Source organism: Cydia pomonella, chromosome 1 (assembly GCF_033807575.1).
Source record: "Cydia pomonella isolate Wapato2018A chromosome 1, ilCydPomo1, whole genome shotgun sequence".
Lineage (NCBI taxonomy): Eukaryota > Metazoa > Arthropoda > Insecta > Lepidoptera > Tortricidae > Cydia > Cydia pomonella.
The window spans coordinates 38,419,618-38,440,678 of record NC_084703.1 but is presented as its reverse complement, the minus strand read 5'-3'; the positions used below and the strand labels follow the sequence as shown (position 1 = coordinate 38,440,678).

Genomic DNA, 21,061 nt, shown 5'->3' with positions numbered 1-21,061 from the left:
TATGACAGTTCCTTCAAGTCTTCTAGCTAAGCCTGATTTAATAAATAACTGAAAATATATGCGACAACGGCTGTCAAAACGCGCCTGTGTCGCTTGCCATAAGGACGAAGTTTGCTTGTACCTTTATACGAATAACCTGTCAAGGAGTCCTTATGTACGGGAGACACAGACAAAACAGTCTTCACTTGGAACCGGTAGATAAAAATGAATTGAAACAATAATCCACTATAAATTTCATGCAGTGATAGTTATAAGTAAAACAATCGATTTACTTATGCATAAAATAAATCAAATGTCCATAAAATCCATTAGTCAGAGATGAAGTCTGTTGCACAATTATCAATAAGATTTGTCATTCGTTTCAGTTCGCATTGCTATTACACATATTATTGGTACGTTTGAGACTTGATTAATATTATAGACGGACTCAAATCTCCGCTCTACATATGTAATGTTCTGCATTATATTATAATTCATTATTTGTTGTACATATCTGAGGTTTGATCTTTTTTTTTTTTCAATGGTATTACGTATCCTTTTTTTCAGTTCTTTACTTGTTTTTTCCTGGTCAGTTAGTAGTTAAGTTATTTTATCTACACACATCATATGATGCACTCAAAAACCGCAAATTACGGGCAACATATATACTGCAAACTGTTTTGCTCGAACTAATTCATTAAATTTGATTTATTTAATGTCATTTAAACATCAAATATCTCTTAAAAACAAAAGAATTTGATTTGATTTGTCCTCAATTGTAACATGCCGCAATGTGCATCGTAATATAAGGTTTATGAACACATCATAGAGAGCTTATAATATGAGTGGAGATGAAGCAGTGTAAGTAACTGCACACAATTAGGAATGAAAACACTCGTGTGATGTTATTATGAATTCTGCAATTACATTTGCGTATTTCGAGCTCTATTTAGCTCGAGTATTGTAAAATTTAGTTGCGCCTGGACAACGCTCAGTTTCAATAACTTCTTTTAGTGGCGCAAAATTTAAAAAGGACTTGCTTAAATAACGTACTATGATTACCTCTTTTATTGTATTTGAAAATAATACTGGTCTATTTTTTTAATAACATGAAGTTCACTAAGTTAATATTCTCCTGAAATGTGTTTTTAGAACACTCAGACTGCGCCGTAGTCTAAAATGTACATACCTACCTAAGTACTTATTGAATGGAAAGAAATTGAGACGTCGGACTTCGTTTGCAAATCAGCTTACTGAGGCTATAAGGAGATTACTAGTTCATGGCCGCAAAATTTCTTAGACAAATATAAATTAATGCAAACAATAAAAGCTGGACAAGCAGGAGTGCATTATAAAAATTATAAACAATTGTGAAATTGTAACAACTACCCCCGCCCGAGTCCGACTTTAGCTTGGCCGGTTTTTGAAGCAGGCTACAAGAAGGTAACGTTCAATGAATATTTGAGCTCGGACGCGTTTTACTTTCTTACGCCTTTGCAGAATAGGTACCCGTACGGCTACCATGAGTTGTCATTTGACGTTTACGCTAGAGATTGTGTGCATTCGATCGCAGTCTATCTCGCTCGCACTGATCGAGTTCACGCAATCTCTAGCGTAAATGTCAATGTGGCCGTACTGGAGATGGAGTCGGAAGCTCTACATGGCATTTGCTATGATAAAGTGTGGAAATGTAATCATAAATGTCAAGTTTCTATGAACATGTTTATAATATGTGCATAGTTAATTCATTCGCACTCACAATGTTAAGTAAGGTGAAGAAAAACATTTTTCAGTAAAAAAATCATGTACTTGGATGTGATATTCTACGATTACTTATTCTGTGACTCCGAGTTTAACGACCATTTGGTAAAACCAACGAACTTTCCTACTTAGTAAGTGGATACACAAATAGTAGGGTATCGAAATAATTTATTGTTACGTACTAATAATACTTTAGGGTGGTTATACCTGTCTTTTAATGTCCAATACCTATGAATAGTTAAGCAAAGCAGAGTACTTAATATAAAAGGCTTTTATGTCTCGGGTCACGAGTTTGTAATAATTTTTCATCAAAATAGATGTGGATAATAAACACTGTATATTCCTAAGTTGAAAATACTTACAAATACACCTTCTTGCATAACAATTGTTACATTTTAAAATCCATCCAATGGTTAAGAGGGAAGAATAGCTTTACGATCCTAACGTACGTACATTTTTGATGAAATTTTAATTTCGGGAAAAAGCGGTTTCCACTAACTAAATCTGAATAAATCACTTTGATTTTGATGTCTATCGCTTCAGCATAATATATTCTAGGTTTATAGGTTAGCTTTTATAGTTTTTATAAAAGAAAACAAGTTTTAATCACATTTTATACATTTGTTTCTTATTCTATCTTAACAGTTACCGCGCAGCACAGAAATTGTTATTTCTGCTAGGTACGACAGTATTGTTTTTAATAGTTCTTAGTAGAGATAGACATTTCGCCTCCTCCTAAACTTTCTGTCTAATATCAAATACCACCTATTTCTGAGTCCCTATATTATGCAGTGCATTAGGGTAACTTGAAAAGCGAGATTTATTTTAAAAATAACTAAATCAATAGAATATGATGAGAGAATATGTAATCTGCTAAACCGGTAGGGCTAATGTGGTCGGTGTTTTATCATTTGCCATCATGCCTGTCACTTTCTAACAAGTACGTAAGTGCGAAAGTGACGCATGACATGACAAGTGATAAAAATACGATCATGATACCGCCGTACAAGTACATACTTTGTACTTTGGAAAGACTTATGCTATTACAACGTTTACTAACTCATCTTGTTTACTGTTGCTATACAGCCATTATCGATTTAACCAGTTATTATCACAGCTGCTACAGTAGAAAGTGCTTTTGGTTTAGTAGACATTGCAATTTTCAAAGTTAGTCCCCGTTATGGAAGTTACCCCAATGCACCTTAAGGGGCCCACTGATTACCGGTTCGCCAGACGATATCGGCCTGTCAGACGTCAGTTATTCGCAAAAGCTGACAATCGCGAATAACTTCGGGATAGTCGGATGGTGCAAGTGGCACTTAGGAACGTTAGGTTGTAGATTAGGTTGTTTGTTGTTTGTGTAAATAGTTAAATATTGCGTTTTATTGCAGTTGGAGGGGTCGGACTCAGCTCAGGACGACCCTGTTCACCTCAAGAGACGGGTGGGACTCTTCAGTGGGGTGGCTCTAATTGTCGGCACCATGATAGGTCGGTATTAATTTTTCATTCAAAAGGGGTAAGTCAGTATAGTTCGTGTCATCCACGATGACGCGCAGATTTGTCCCATCTAACCTTTTATAACATGTCATTACGAGTCAAGGCACGTGTCGTGAATAACACGATCTATAACGTCAGTGTGTTGTGTGCTTTGCTTCATCGACGCTTTTGGTTCGAAAGTTTAAGATTAAAGAGTCCCTAGCAAACCTCGGCCAAATCTCGCCTTCCCATACAGAGTTTATTAAATAAAAAATAAAATTAAAATATAAAATTAAAATATAAAATTTGCCCATACAAACACATTAGGTATCTAGTCCTGTAAGTAGTTTATAATCTGTAAATAGCTACAGTTTATAGATCAAAAACAAGTTTTATGTTAAAAACTTAAATTCGCTGTGTTTTTTTAACTATATGGTCTCTAAAGCTATATATATATAACCTATAAAGTAATTACAAGACTAGATATACATTATCCTATTGTAAGTACAAATAATACAACTGAGCAATCTAGCTAGTGGTTTTAAAATGAGTGCGTAATTACGTTTGTATGGAAGACCGAACTTGCTGGGGACTCATAAGCCACATTTTCTTATTACCTATAATTATGGGAGTGTAGAGGTATTTTTCTCTATCATATCCCGGGAGATCTTATGCTACGCTTCCCTACTGCATGACATGGAGCGATGTCGCTGAAATAACCGAGAATATGTAGTTTGCTGTCATATTACTTACATTAAATTTTGAAGAGAGATACTTAATTAAATTAAAATTATAAATATTATTATTGCTTCTATCAGTACCAGTATGGAAAAAATGTCTCCTCATGAGCCACGAGTACGTGTTTATTTGTACTTTGCGGCTCTTGAAGTACTGACTGTACTGAAAGCATTATAAGTACTCATAATCATAACCTTTAAGTGTTAGCATTTGTTGGCAAACAGAACTATTATTATTATTATATAATTATAGGCGAGCAGCTATTTAGCTGATGAGCCTATGTCACACAGTGTCCTGTATTATACAGTTCAAAGTTTGTAAAGTCGTATCATATCACTAAGCAACTAGCGGTATTATTTCTTAGAACGTTTTCGTTTCGTGGCCAGTGCCAAAAACGTAACACTTATAGTTGCATCATGTCCGTTTGTCTGTTTTGGGGAATATATATATTTCAAAAAGCAAAAATAATATTATCTAGTATCTTTTATAATAATGTTAAGGTCGCTAAGAGCCTTTATTGATTTAGTGAATACTTTCGGAAATAATCGCTAACTTTTAAACCAAGCGTGCATACACTCTTTTGTTTGTATAGCTTTTTATTAAGGTGCATTGGGGCAATTATGACAACGGACAATTTTAAAGTATCTAATGTTTACTAAACTAGAAAAGTAAACAACAACAACACTTCATACTTTGGCAACACTCACGATACTGCAACGCATAGAGGTACTATATAAATATTTTTTTGTTTTTATACTACATCAGTGACAAACACGCATACGGCCCGCCTTATGGTAAACAGTTTCCGTAGCATATGTACGCCTAAAACTCCAGAGGAGTTACATGCGCGTTGCCGACCCTAACAACCCTCCCTCCCCTCGTTGAGTTCAAAAAATAAAATAAACAATAATAAAAAATATTTTTATTTCAGAACCTTCAGAATTCCATAAAACATTGTTAGTACCATCGTTATAGCTCCCTAGCTAACCTCTTTAGTAAGTACATTAAAATCAAATTCAAACATAATATGAATAATAATTAATTAATTCATTAAAATGAACAATATGTATAGAGATGAAATGGTAGAACCGGCAGATGACCGAATGAGTGTTCTTACGGAACTTTCAGTAGGAGTACTAGAGAAAGCGCTACGATTGCTGTCCTTGTCACAGTCACATTTATTAAATTCCCCGCCGTACATTTTAGTATGGTGGGCAACAAATATTGCGATCAAATTACGTAGGTTATTAGTATGTTGTCAGGAATGTTTAAACGTTTTTTTATTTATTTGGCGCATTGTGTATGTTCTGTCGCTCACGGGCGCACGCGTATAGCACATCTAGTTGATACTACCATCTATGCTGCAACGCTTATTTAGGCACCTTATACGTACTATTGCTACAGTAGAAAGTGCTTCTAGTTTAGTAGATATTAGCGATTTTTTAAATTAAACAGCTTTCGAAGTTACCTCAAAGCACCCTATATGAAGGTTCGCATTACGGTATGGACCACTTTACTTACTGACCCACTGACTAGATAAATGGGATAAACTCGTAAGTTTCCTATGTGTAAAAAACGTTTAAAAAATAAAACATTTATACGCTTTAAACTTACAAAATTTATAACAGGTAATAAACCATCCCTGCTAAAAATTTTGCGATTCAGATGAACTGTTTCAATTGTGTAGGTACATATATTAATAGCTGAACTCGCTTGAAGAAAATTGTAATCCGTATTAAATGATTTTATACGATTCAGGATCTGGAATATTCGTCTCGCCCTCTGGGCTGCTGGAGCGCACTGGTTCGGTGGGCATCAGCTTCATCATTTGGATGGCGTGTGGCCTACTCTCATTGCTGGGTAAGTAAGGGGCACATTTACCTGAGGGCTAAAGGAGCCTTAGCCGAGGACGGCAACTACGAAGGGCGGCGTAAACCGCATCTCGCGCACAATCTATAGTGCAATTATTTCCTTAAAACCTGAAGATAAAAGGTAAAAGGCGGTATGGTAAGTCTTTGTCCTAGAGTATACATATAAACCCGTTTATAAGCTTTAATGTATATGTACGCCCGAAAAGGTAGAGCTTGGTGAAACTTATAGAGTACCAATTTTAGCTAAATATGTAACCCATTCTCCACATGCATTAATAAATTATTTCATTGAATGGTGACTCACGCTAGAACGGTCCGGATCCGAGGCGTCCGACGCTTCGGTTATTGAAAGCATCACCGATCACCTGTCATAGAAAACGACGTTTCGCAAGCCACCGCCTGGATCCGAGCCGTTCTAGCGTGAGCCTGATTTTGGCTGCAATATAAATTGTAATCTACAGTCTTCAATTAAGTAGTAATATTAAACTTCTAAACGAAGACTACGAGTATAATTACTTCCTTACGCTTACCATCTTACCATGCGTCTTAGAAAAAAAAAAAGAACCAAACGAAATACTTAATACTCGTAGCTCCTCTACAAGATGGCCCAGCGCTGGACCAGCGAGATGGCCATGCGATGGTTCTTCTACACTATGGCCCAGCGCTAGACCAGCGAGATGGCCAAGCGATGGTTGAGAGCACGCACTATGGAATGGGCCAAGTGTGCATACGCACCATCGCTGGCCCACTACTTTTGATGTGCGGACGAAAAACCGACGCCGTGGCCATCCCATCGCCATCCCGCCGCGCCATAAGCCTCCTCTCTACACGCTGGCCCATCGTAGTGGGCTAATATGATGGCCCATCCAGTAGAGGAGCCATTATAAGAACTTATTTATGTCTTTGAGCAAAGTTTTCAACTTCAAGCTTAACGTAGCAAAAAGAGATAAGGGTATTTATGTGTAGAACAATTAGACTGTAACAGGTACTTTTGTTTGAACGCAAACTGTAGAGATACTTTTGGCGTGTTATTTTTTCCGCTACTGTGGCTACTATTGATGATGACTGTACCATCAACATAACTATCTCCACACCAGCTGTTAAAGGCTCTCTTGATACGTAAAGAACTGATTTATCCACTACTTGCATTTAACTACAAGAGTGGTAAAGTAATTAAGATCCAATTTTTTTGTAGTTTCCTCATTTTGGCTAGTGAAATTTACTGATAATGATTCATTTGATGATAAATATTTTGAAAGATAAATATTTAACAGCGTTCATTTGGATTAGATTTGTAATGTTTTACCTTTTACAGTTGGTATTTTCCTCGCGTCGGTGTGGTGAAAAATTTTGGAATCTTTCGCTTGCTCGGGTATCAATATTAGCACAAGGGGTTAAACAACAACTTTGCCCCCTTGTCAAACAAATAACTATTATACCTACCTTTACTCGTAATTGCTGAGCAAATAGTCCTCGTCGATATTATAGGCCGACCTATACCGGGTGTGGCCTGTAATACTAGCAAAAAATTAAAATGTAGGCTGTACTCCTCAAACTGACCAACATTGGTTCAGTGACTTTTAAAAATAATATATATTTAGATTTTTACCACCCTTTAAATTTTATTCTAAACGCAATATATTGCGAATTTCTGTTATGCTTAAAGCGTGATAAGCAACGTCAATAACACTGATGACAGCGTACTTATTGAAGATATTATCTTATTTGCTGAAAAATAGGAAATCTAAAGACTTCATAATTTTTCACCACACCAGCTGGTAAAAAGTTGCATTGTATCCACATGTGTGGCAAAGTGATTACTTTGATGCAAATGTTGGTTGGTAGAACTGACTTTTAAATGATGGTTTTGAATAAAAAATGTTTAATAACGTTTTATTATATTTGATTTGGTTTGATTTTGTATGATATTTAACAGTTAGGACTTAGGATGTTTCACTCGGTGCCAAAATTTGTTTAACCCTCGTGCCTTGAAATCCTCGCGACGCTCAAGATTCCACTTTTCGAACCAATAGTAGAATCTTTCGCTTGCTCGGGTGTCAATATCAGCACGACCGGTTAAACAACAACTTTGCCCCCTCGTAAAACAAATAACTATTAAAATTAAAACTATTAAAACAAAAGACATGGTTTGAAAAGTAAAATCTATTTTTAGTTCTCAGGGAAGAAAATAAATCTGCGAACTTGATCTGACCTCAAGATTCTAAACATCCTTTGTTAGCTGAGTAAGTAAACATGGTGTTGTTAAAGGAAACCGTCTCAATGGGATCGCATTTACTGATTGACGCCGGCTGGAACGAACAATGTCTCCATAATGCTCACCTTACAGCGTATTGGCTGATTTTATTCAATATTTTTACACATAAGACCTCTAATACTTATAGAGGTATTCACTAAGAGCATGGAGGATGATAGATATCCTCCACGCCGGTAATTCCCCATAGGTTTTCCTTAATAGACTCAAATGACGCCACTCTCATCTACGTTGCTATATACTCTTTTATTTATAGGTACACTGTTCTGCACCCAAGATGCACTTAGAGGAAAACTTCGTTCAGTCAAATAATAAGTTCAAATGAAAGAATTTGAATGCGTTTTTAGACTCCATTATACTCAGCAAAATATATTCGTCTAAGTATAACCCTAATCAAGTCGCATTTAAAGAAGCAAAGCTCAATGTGGTTGTTTTGAAATACACAGTTCGGTATGTAAAATTTTGCTAAATTGGAAACCATTCCACCCTTTACCGCATATGCAACCATATATGGCTGTTGCATATTTGCATATTCAACTCTATTGACAGCTACTAAAGTTCAAATTTCAACATTATATATTTTTACCTCAGCAGCTCGAACAAGCCTACTTTCGTCACTGTAGTGTCGAAAGTACGACTTTCCTCACTCCAGGGAGTGAGATAAAGTAGTTTATTAAATTTAGTGATGGCGGTGAATACAGGAATTTTACTTGATGTTGAATTTTTTTAACCTTTAATATGTTCTCACTATTGAGGTAAAAAGTTGTATGTGTCACACGAGAGCAAAGTTATTTTACATCTCGTGTTTTTGAGTCCCTCGCTACGCTCAAGATTCTAACTTAGAATCACTCGCTTAACTCGTGATGCAATTATAGAATCTTTCGCTTACTCGGGACTCAAAATCAACACTCGCAAGAAAAACTAACTTTCCTCTCTTGTTGCACAAATAACTATTTATGACGTGCGTTTAGGATCAAATTTGATTTCCTAAATTGGTTTGCATAACAGTAAGCCGCTGGGAAAGGTGAAACAAAATAAAAGTTTGTAAAAACTTAAGACTGATTGCTCTCAGTGTGTCGAAAAGCCTTTAAATCTACATTTTGCTAAACTATGTACACTACTCTACGGAGTTCACGACAGCTACATATGGTTCCTGTTTCAACCAACCGGTTTGTCCACAGGAGCGCTCGCGTACGCGGAGCTGGGAACTATGAACACGTCGTCGGGTGCCGAGTATGCGTACTTCATGGACGCCTTCGGAGGACCACCCGCGTTTCTATTTTCCTGGGTACTGATACAATGACAGTTCTATAAATGCGATACGAAAACGGATACCTATAAATGAATGAGCGGATAAATTTATTTATTTGCTCAACATAATTAATTCATCCTAATCATCTGCTTCTGAGCAAGCATAAAAAGATCTCGAATTGTAACAATATCTTCTGCAATAGTGAACTTTGTACACTTTAGTCATGAATTTTATATGACTAACTGCGCAGTCATTATTATGTCGTCGCTGCAGCAATTTACATTTCTTGGGTTTCGCTCTAATCAAGGTTTCAATGTCGCCAATGAAAGTCTATGTTTAGATCGATCATAAGTACTTTAGACAATCAGTGCTGGAGGTTAAAATTGAAATAAAAAAATCTCGTAAAAAATATTGCGTAGGTAATTTGTTACCTTAGTACCAGTAGAAGTACTTTTGTACTTATTAAGTAAATTCAAACGATGCACCTGCATTGAAAGTATGATTTTTTATTTTATTTCGCACACAAATAAGTATCAGGTAGATTAGAGAAGATATGCAGTTAGTAAATAAAATGGGATTAAAATTAGTCTAAGATTGCCAATGGTACAAAGTACATAGGTTCCCTAATAGGTATGCTGGTATGCATAATTAGGCGGGTCCACACAGAGCTATTAACAATTTATTTGCCGGGCCTGCAGGTGTCAACTCTGGTGCTGAAACCGTCGCAAATGGCAATCATCTGCCTGAGCTTCGCCAAGTACGCAGTGGAGCCGTTCGTGAATGAATGCGAACCGCCCGATGCGCTTGTCAAACTGGTAGCGGTCATTTCAATAGGTGAGCTGAACCTTCAATTTAATATCGATTGCTTTGATTACATACTGTCAATAATCAAGATCAATGTTGAGGCCTTCCTGTGCTCGTGTTCTCTCGCGTACTACGAGTATGCCGACCAACAAGCCTGAGGCTAACCAGTGTAAAGTGAACTCCGATTACTCATAGCTGTTACAAATCTGGAGAGCACGGTGCCTGGTGCGCTGAGGGTGATACTCGGTTAGCGCATGAAATAACAACCCTAGTCGTATCATTGGTATTGGCCTGGTAACAAACTCGCAATGAGTCGTACACGAGCGACGAAATGAGGTGACGAATCAGAGAGAGATGACTTATGATCATGAATGTTAAAGGGTGTTGGTTATAATGAAGTGGAATGCCGTGCCGCTGCGAATCAATAACTAAAAACAGGACTTGTGTGGGTACAACGTTTACATAGCCTTTTAAATAACATTTTAATTTTCGTATTAAATACAAGGTACATATACACTATTGTAAATAAAATATATTTGGGTTATATTTTAGTATATAAGACATATAGGCATTTTATTTTATAAGAGCTGGCGCGAAGTTTCTATTGAAATAAACTGTCACTTTCACATAGAAATTTCGCGCCAGCTTTTGTTAAATTATTGCCTTTAGACAACGGAATGTTTTCGTAATGCGGATGTGTATGTGCTATGCGATTGTTTAATGCAATTTTGCTTTGCGAATTTTTATACGAGTTGTCATATACAATGATAACTCATATATGAAGCCAAGCGCTGTGAAAGCAAGTGCGATAGCGATAGACACTACAGCTGCCATAAGTTGTACCATAATGGACAGAAAATAGAGGTAATTTCATACAAAAATTACCTACACTATGCGTTATTAATGTTATTTTTTTATGGTTTATCTGTTCGTTTAAGGTACAACTTTTGGCGAATAGGCCAGGGTTGCATTTTATTAAAAGACTCGTAACATGTAAACATATTTTCGAGCCGTTCTACAAGCATTTTAGGAAACGCGACACGACATCCTATGGCGGCCCCCATTTTACTAATTTCACTGACATTGACAATTTTGTGTTCATTATTTTGCCGACAAGTACTAAGACTTACATACTACCTTAGATATTTATTATCAACAAGGAAAATTAAATAAATTGTAAAGAAAATTCTTAATGTTGGTTAAGTAGTGTGGCATGTCGTGTCGTGTCGTAATTTTTTTATAAAACAAAGATTTTGAACTGTTGTCTAAAAATAGCTTAATGGCATACGTAATGTGTCGCGGTAAATTCACGTTGGGTACGCCACATTAAATGATCTGTTCTATTCTAGTGATGATATTAGCGGTGAACTGCTACAGCGTGAACCTGGCCACAAACGTCCAGAACATCTTCACCGCCGCGAAGTTAGTCGCTATCGCCATCATCGTGTGCGGCGGCGCTTACAAATTGATATTAGGTAATACTTCACAAAAAGACAGCATCTTCTGTTACTTACTGGTAATAAGATGCAAGACATATTGCGTTTCCTCTCATAATCATTTGTTAATAAGACAGTGTTTACTTTAACATTAACACTATAGACAGTTCAAAAAACCTTGCGTGAAAACATTCACCTAGGTATCATCGTGCTGAAAGTGCTAACATCACTTCAATGCAGTTGACAGTTCGGGGATAGTAGGTTTTAACAATTTCCAATAGTGAAACGATATTAAGGATATTAACTAAAGAGTAACTATTCGCCATCATCGTGCTAAAACAAGTCGAGGCATACAGATAGAGCATTTAATTTTAATAAATGGTTCTCAAAGTCAAAAGTTGCGGGCTTAAGGGGTAACGATCGATATAAAAGGTTCAATGTTAGAAATAGAAACCGGAAATTAATGTCTATTGAATGAGAAGGTTTAAGAGGATAGCTGCAGTGGGTACTTACAAAATCTTCCGTATCATGTCGGCATTGCGATTTAATTACTCATTAAAACAAGTCATTAACTTCTACCAAATATACAATAATTTCATGTCAGTATTCGACAAAAAGCAGATAAGAAAACAAAAGCGGAATCTTGTGATAATAACCCACATTTTACATAACTATGAAATTCATTTTAGCTAAACATTACTGTCTGCCGGACTATCAATTGATTATCGTCATTGATCTAGGTACCTAAATATATTCACACATCACCATTCCATAAGACTCCATAGCCGTAACATCGTACCTCGAACATTTCACCTGAACAGGGATGAATCGATGCAGACTTACAGTTGGTTGTGTCCGTATGGTGCAGGTAATACGCGACATTTACAGGAGCCCAACTTCTCGACTAGCACCGCCACCTTCGGCAACATTGCCACGGCCTTCTACACCGGCCTGTGGGCCTACGACGGCTGGAACAATCTCAACTATGTCACTGAAGAAATTATGAATCCATCCAAGTAAGTCATTGGGGTATACACTATGAATATTTTCATCCGGTCACGTATTTCAATCAACATACTTGTGTCATTCCACGTACCTAAATAAATATATTCGTAAGTTTGACTGTAGATGTGTATTGAAGCAAATATCAGACAAATATTACCTAATCTGTGATAATATTGATATTATCACATACCGTATAAACATACATACATTGATGATGTACGTAACTGCTGCCATTATATCATGTGAAATTTACTTAACTGTGCAAAATACAAGGCAATAAGAAGAAATGTGTATATGTACGTACGTATGTGTATATGTACGTAGGTATGTGAAGACATACGTACAGTCAGCGTCAAATACTTTGTAGCAGTCAAAGTGGCCAAATAGTTCGGTACACTACACTAAATATATGGTGTACCGAACTATATGGCTACTTTGGTTGCTACAAAGTATTTGACGCTGACTGTACCTATAGTCAGCATATATGTATTACTTATATGCATACGCGATGCCTCGAAAACATTTCGGTCTCCGTTCGCGCGGCCGGGTAAAAAAGATTTCAAAGGCACTTTCCGCATTAAAAACACCAGCTCTACCAAGTTAAATAAAGACTTGACCCATAAAGAGACGTCACAAGTCACAACACGAATTCACACGAATATAAAGGATATTTCGACGACTCCTGGACTTTATTCAGTATGTGATGAAGCTCACATTAAATTGCTAATTTTAACCCCGGCTCGGTCGAGACTTGTTACGCGCTCTGCTCTTAGTTGGTATCTCTTAATTGGATATTGTGATACACTCAGCTCCAATCTCTTTCTATTAAGCGTGCTATTCACCACTGTTGAGTAGACTTTTTCTTCATAAAGAGACTCTTTATCCTGTGCCAGCTTTTTTCACTGCTTGAGTTCTGAAAACAATCAGTCATTATAATCATTTAATAGTAGTTATTACCTAAAAAGAATCGATAACTCAGAAACCGAAAAACAAGTGAACATACCTATAAGATCTACAAATTGTTAGTTAAACTATACCCCGTTATCTAGTCGCAGTTCATTGAAAATAAGGGTTGGCAAAAATATACGTACGTACCCTAAATTCGCCTTTAGTAGATCATCACTTCGCTTTAAGGCTCCCCCTAATTTTCATAGAAAAAAATGACAAGGCGAATTTACTTTTCGACAATTTTTACGCGGTTTTTTTTTACTGTGAATTCAATGGCTAGATAACTATTTCAGGGTAATATTATTATTTAAACACCGTAGGATTTCCTACGACAAGAACTTATGCCAACACTGATTGTCAATGAATTGCAAAATAAGGGAGTTTGGTCAGTTAAGGGTGTTGTGAGTACTGTACCTTACTGTAATTCATGTTCTAGAAATCTCCCATTGAGCATTATAATTGGCATCCCACTGGTGACTCTGTGCTACGCGCTAGTCAACGTGTCCTACCTGACTGTGATGTCGGTGAGCGAGATGGTGGACAGCGAGGCCGTGGCCGTCACGTTCGGGAACCGACTGCTGGGGCCCATGGCGTGGCTCATGCCGTTGGCCGTCACCATATCAACATTTGGCTCCGCAAATGGCACTCTGTTCGTTGCTGGAAGGTATATACAATATTGCTTCTTAAGCTTGGTGGCAATAGGGTTGTTTCCATCTACAAATCTTAGGGCAGATTTGTATCCCAATAAATTATTTTGGATTATAAGAACATGTTAAACTACTTTTAGGGGACCTGTAATGACCATATTTTTGTAAATATTGAATTTAAAATATCTTTTGGCACACGTCACGTGACCAAACTCGAAACGTCGTTGAAAATTCTGATGACGTCACAACTCTCGGATTGACACTTTTGACAGTTAGGCGATAAACAACAAAGGAAAAATGACAGTTCATATCTTCTACGTGTGTATGTAGTTATGTGTCAAACCGTAAACTGTGACGTCACACAATTTTCAAAGAGCGTTTTGGGCGCCAAAGCATCTGTCAAAATATATTTGTTAATTTAACATATTTAAAGCCGTTTTTAGTATAAAAGTTGAATTTTAGGGCAACTTTTAGTTAATGTAGAACGTAATACAAGCGTTTAAAAAAATTGGAAACAACCCTATTAAATATAAAATTGGCCACTTTGTTCCCAATTGATGTTCTAATCTAACACCTACTTATGACACATGACAACACCCTATGCCCTAGGTGTTCTATTACATACCAAGTATAGGCTCATTTGCTTTTTGCTGACTAAATTGTCGATCATTATTAGCGCCTGGCAAGCTATAGTTACCGCCTAATACACAACTTACACAAACAAAGTCATAGAGCGCCATCTACGTATATCAAATATTAAATTTGTGACCACAATATTTGACACTACTAAACGGTTCCTATTTATTATTCACATGTCAAAAATTATTAATAGTACAAGTCCAAGAAAAAATTGTGTAATTGTGGCGAAGTTAAAGTTGATAGACTTGTACCAAGTTAAGTTGGCAGCGATTTTAACAGCCCAGGCTGTGCGAGTGTTTTTTTAATAGTCAAACTTCTATGAAATTATGACGTTTACATAACACTTGCACAGTCTGTGCCATCAAAATCGCTGCCAACTAACCCCCTTATTCATAAACGTGTACTAAAGTAACCATGCCGCTAATAATCGTTTGTCCCTTTCCGACGTATTATTATGATGGAAAGGGACAAACGATTATTAGCGGCGTCGTAACTTTAGTACACTTTTATGAATAAGGGGGTTAGTGGGTACGGCTCTATACATGATACGGTAATTCATTTACTACAAATACCCTTTAAGTTTAACAACTGAACTGGATGGCACTTTCTAGGCTGGTTTAATAGCATTTTCACCTCTTATTCAATCGATTACTCTTTGGCAAGGTATTAGAAAATAAGTACTCATAAGTTAAAAACTGTTGAAGCAACTCGTCACTAGATGGCGCTGAACAGCAAACTCTTTTGTGAAAAAGGGACGTTACACTACTCCACACTAAATGGCGTTGTAATTAATATTTATAATTAAGATATTTCTGGTAGAAAATAGTACAAAAGAAAATGAAAAATAAGTTGTAGAACCTTTTATTGATCATCGCAGGTTGTGTTTTGCCGCGTCCAGAGAGGGTCACTTGTTGGACATCCTCTCCTACGTCCACGTTCGCCGCTTCACGCCAGCTCCGGGACTTATTTTCCATGTATGTGTTACCTTATCTTACGGACATGATTTTGATAGGATTTATCATTTTTGCACATACCGTTGGTCGTCGGTAGGTACCTATCTACTTAGACTTTTTCAAAATCAAAGAAATGTATTTCCACTAGATACATACATTCAATCTTCTCTTCTAAATATTCTTATTTAGTCGTTCTGCCTTTTCATTATTTTTCAATTTTTTTAATCACACAACACAAAAATGTTTGGTTTACATTAATGAAAACTTTTACAGTCCCTGATTGCTGTTGCAATGGTGTTGTACGGAACTATAGACTCGCTGATTGATTTCTTCTCGTTCACGGCGTGGATATTCTACGGCGGCGCCATGCTGGCGTTGATCGTCATGAGACGCACTAAGCCCCATGCACCGAGACCCTATAAGGTAAACATTTAAAAAAAACCTCGTAATACAAAGCCCGTTTAAAAAATTACCATCGCCGAGCATGAACCTTGGAACTATCAAGCAATTCATCTAATGCTGACTAGTGACTACTTTATTTTTACAAGATACGGCTAAATAATAAGGCTACCGCCATTGATTGAGTGAAATGCGTAAAATCTAAGACAATTTCGTGCTTCGAATTTGACAAGTAAACGATATAGCGCTGTACAGCTCCACACATTTTGCGGTTACTCTGACTGTCAAAAGTTTGACAATTCAGTGACCGCAAAAAAATATGGCGCATTACAGCGCCATCTGTTTTGGATGTCAAGCTAAGGGGCACGTTTTTTCTTAGACTTTATCTCTCTATTACAATCAATACTCTTTGGCTAACGCATATATGCCTTTTAATGTGCGTTAAATCCAGTTCCGTAAAATATAGGTTTAGATTTACAAAACTTTATTTCTCATAAAGAGTTACAAAATTCACTTACCTAAATGAGAAAAATGACATGTTAAAATACGGAAATCAAAATATATGTGTCAAAGCCACCCGTCTAGGTTACGTGAGGCGGGGACAGAGGATGATATTCAGATGATCAGATGGTCACATAGGGTGGGGACAGAATGAGAATACGCCGGACAGATCCTCGGAAAGTAACGCTGACAAGTTTTTGTTTCGGGAGATCATGTCAAGGGACATTAGCAGTCTTTAGTGTATTTTCGTCTCTGCAGTTAACTAATTATGAAAGAGAGTACTGAAGAAAGACCCCATTTTAATACACACATTTTAAATGATTAATTAGGTATTTTTATTATATGTATGTATTGGCATTGTACATTCGTGCATTATCTGTAAATAGATTGTAATAAAAATTGCTTTACTTAATTAGGGTTAAACAAGAAATCAGTTATTAAAAAGCAAATTTCATTTTCTTAGGTGCCCATTATAATACCGTACATCGTACTTCTGGTGTCAACGTATTTGGTAATAGCTCCGATAATCCAGACGCCTCAATGGGAATACCTGTACGCTACTGGTTTCATATTCGGAGGCATGTTGGTATACCTACCCTTCGTGAAATGGGGTTATTCTCTGCCGTTCATGGGTAAGAAAGTAATTTAATATACAGTTCGGAAATTCTGGTCGACTCTTAGCTTTCCTACTTGTCATCATAGTCGATAATCTTCGGTGATATTTGTAATTGCAAAGAAACGAAAAAAAATCTCAAGCTTCAAGTATATTTTGGAGGTTTATTCTAGAATCTCCTGTTAAAATTCACTCTACGTAAAAAAGTCATTGTAGATATAACCACAACCGTGGCTGTGCTTAAAGAACTTACTTAAACCGCCTGGTTCTCTGATAACTTAACTCGGCCAGAATTTTCGATCGGAAGTATAAAAGTCATTTTAAAGCTCGTAATTAATGTAGCACACCGTGAAAACTTTCCGCATTGAATTCTTATATGTGGTGTTGTTTCAGATAAAATTACCGTTTTCTTGCAAATGCTATTGGAAGTGGTGCCAACGTCGACGACATTTGAATATTAAATCAGTCTACGCTGGACTATAAATAAAGCATTTTGTGGAAGTTATATATTATATTTCGTAATCTTATTTCGCAGATGTAACAATAGGACTGCCGGCGAATTAAGTGTACTTAAACATATTTTTAGCAATAAATGACAACCTAATTTTGTGATTTAAATTTATACAAACCAATGTTCAAACGACCGGTTAGATTTTTAAACGATTACCTACTTCATCTATATAAAATATAAATTTCTCAATATGTAAATGCAGTTTTGAAATACTTTAAACCTTAAAATAAATCATGGTAATAAATGACAGGTATATATACACAAACTAAATAAATTTCAAATCGTTAAAATTAATAACGGAACTTGCAAAAAACATTAGTACTTAGTTAGTCCATAAGTTCTGATACAAAGATTTTGGCTGATAAAATGTAATAAAAGGGTTTCAATAAAATAATCTAGCTATGATTTGAAAGCTTGTTTATTACTCATCAAAACGTAATATAATTAACTTAAAATTTAGAACGTGATTTAATTTATATTCTTGGTTAAATTGTGCTTGTTGTTAAACGCGAGTTATGCATCACAAAAGGGAGTAAAAATAAATAAAATATTTGTACGAGTAAGAACCTACTTTATTAGGACATTATTTTATCGCCAGCATTTAGTTCTCGAACAAGTCTGTACTTCAACTAATACCTGGGAAACTTAGGGTACTTTTCAGCAACAAGCTTATTTTTGACTGCCAATACTGCCATATATACAACGAGTAAATATGGTAAAACATGTACAATAGCAATTTTGGTTGTGCAACAAACATGAATTATCAACCATTATAAAATAGAAAAGTAAATAAATAGGGATCAAAACACCCTGATTAAGGCGCGTGTTCTTGAGATGGTTTTTAATGACTTTTTTCGAATATTATATAAAATTGGTCTAAACTGAGACAGTAAATTACGTTAGACTATATTGTGAGTAATTTACCATTAAATGAGCTTTTAAACCATATATTTGAATAATAAGGAAAATGCACCTATAATTGTTTTATATGTAGAAATATTTTGACAAAACTTATGGACGTACTTAGTAAGTAATAGGAGTAAATATACTGCCTATCAAATTCACATTCAATTCATAAATTTGCTAGTAGTTAAAATTACTGAAATGTAATTGTTGATTACTTAATGTTGTTAAAAATAATTTAAGAAAAGCAATAAATAATGTTACTGTGTATCGTTTTGCTACACTTTTAATCGATATAAATATTATTAGTAGGTAGTTAGTTATTATGTTAAACGAGTTTCCTAAAAACAGGTTTATTAATATTTCCAGGTTTCTGGTTAGCTCGATACAATTGATATCTCCGTACGTATTTGCATTTCATTAATAAATTATACCTATTTATTTTCTAAAGTACATTGTAGCGAAACGATCCATCTTCAAGTGTTATCTTGACTGAATGACGTGTTAGGTTCTAATGTCGAATAAAGTATTGATGCATTGTATATTACCTTATAACTGAGTTCCTTTTCACCTGTAGGTACCAATGTCATCAGCTAATGAAATCTCGGTGCCTACTTAGCTTGACTTTTCTTTATGTATCATCAAAACATTATAAAGTATACCTATAGCCGTGCTAAAGATAAAAGTCCTTATGCATCTTAAACGTGATATGATTTTAATATGTGTGTAGAATACCTAATTAATATAGACATTGACTTTACCAATGTTGTTTATCGTTTAGAGAAAAATGTTACATATTTTGTTTTAAAGTTTATAGCTTATACAAGATTTAGGATTCTTTTCTAGGGACTAATGTATGGCATTAAATTATGCAAATACCTAGTTACCGAAGAAGACAGCGAGTGAATCAATGCATTGCTCATTTCATTAGTTTGCACGAATCATTCCTATGGGGCCCTGCAACTAGAGATAAAGCTTTGTAACGGATAAAGTGTATTTTTTCATCTACATTAGATATAGTAAATATTGACTAGGTTTGGTTGTGCAAGGTTAGTCTGGCATAGCAATTACGCCCCGGCAGCTCAAAGGTTCTAGAAGGAATGCTTCCAGCTGGGGACGCAAAGCTTATCTCGATCGTGCTAAGGCCCTGTTTGCGTCACTATGAGTGATTGTGCTAAACTCATAGTTGTAGTTCGTCGCCTCATCTGCATAGTGAACATTAGATTAAAACAAGTAAAGTGTCTCAAATTGATTAACTTTTTTATATTAGGTTGCGAAGGCTGCAAGATTTTTGTGGATAACTACAGTATTCATAGGGATGCAATCTCAATTTCTGTTTTCATTATTTTCACGATTTTCTCAGTAGAATATGAACTGTTTCACGATCCCATGTAAAGACTAAAGTGTGTTTTAACTAATAATGTTTAATTATTCAACGGCTGAGTTCTGCGATCGGTATAATTTGGTCCTATCATTCCTTACCGGGGCAGAGTGACGCTGTGAGGGCTATGGTTTTTATGACAATGTTATTTTTTATATTTATTAATGATATGATAAGTTATCCGTCGAGATTTTTTATATACAAGTATAGGTATACAGACAGTACTTAAACAATTGATCTTTAATTACCCAAAGACACAATTATATTTAGCCAGATTGTTCTTGGCCCATACTTAAACATGTTCTATAAAGATACACCTACGTCAAATTTTAAGTGAAGTACCTACAAAGTAAAAATGGGCCCACGAAAGTACACGCCTAACGATGTGATATTGTTATGGGTAGAACCAATGGGTTTATTTTGTGTACTCAAAAATATCATTAAATAACACATATGGCTACATCTCTTAAAAAGAGAAAAATATTTATTGTTATACACTACCATTGATGAAATAAAATTTTTAATTAAATACAATAAAGAAAATCTTGTTTTATTTTAACGCCATTTGAAATCTATACCTCTAACCTTGAACATGTACAGTTGTGTGCATTAAAATAGCAGTACATAAGGAAATGAAAATTAGGGGAAATCTATAGCTTTGGATCAATTATATTGGATCTATTTATAATTATTATGCATTACTTGACAGTGTTTCAAAATTACTACTTAATTACTTAAATATTATTAGAAGTAAAAAAAATATCGTGAAAACCGGCTCTAAAAAAATACAATTGTGTACTATAATTGCAATTTTGTATGTTGTCTATTATTTCCGATCTGGTTTTCTTGCTTTTTATTTTTTTACTTCCAATATTATTTAAGTAAGATAACAGTTAATTTTGATATACATAATGTCAAGTAATGCAGAAGAATTATAAAAAAAGATCCAATATAATTGATCTAGAGTTATAG

General features: G+C 35.6%; 1 protein-coding gene across 2 annotated transcripts in view; it reads left to right on the top strand.

Moving 5' to 3' along the window:
- The window catches only part of LOC133522527 (b(0,+)-type amino acid transporter 1), a 61,356-nt gene extending 42,106 nt beyond the window's left edge, over window positions 1–19,250 (top strand). For both annotated transcript variants that reach the window (XM_061857901.1, XM_061857893.1), the window contains exons 3-13: window positions 3,132–3,228; window positions 5,713–5,814; window positions 9,279–9,385; window positions 10,048–10,183; window positions 11,503–11,628; window positions 12,458–12,605; window positions 13,979–14,206; window positions 15,706–15,802; window positions 16,055–16,204; window positions 17,145–17,313; window positions 17,688–19,250. In XM_061857901.1, coding sequence (XP_061713885.1) covers window positions 3,132–3,228; window positions 5,713–5,814; window positions 9,279–9,385; window positions 10,048–10,183; window positions 11,503–11,628; window positions 12,458–12,605; window positions 13,979–14,206; window positions 15,706–15,802; window positions 16,055–16,204; window positions 17,145–17,313; window positions 17,688–17,755 — 1,428 coding nt within the window. In that variant the 3' untranslated portion in view covers window positions 17,756–19,250. The remainder of the gene's footprint in view (window positions 1–3,131; window positions 3,229–5,712; window positions 5,815–9,278; window positions 9,386–10,047; window positions 10,184–11,502; window positions 11,629–12,457; window positions 12,606–13,978; window positions 14,207–15,705; window positions 15,803–16,054; window positions 16,205–17,144; window positions 17,314–17,687) is intronic.
- Window positions 19,251–21,061: the final 1,811 nt, after the last annotated feature.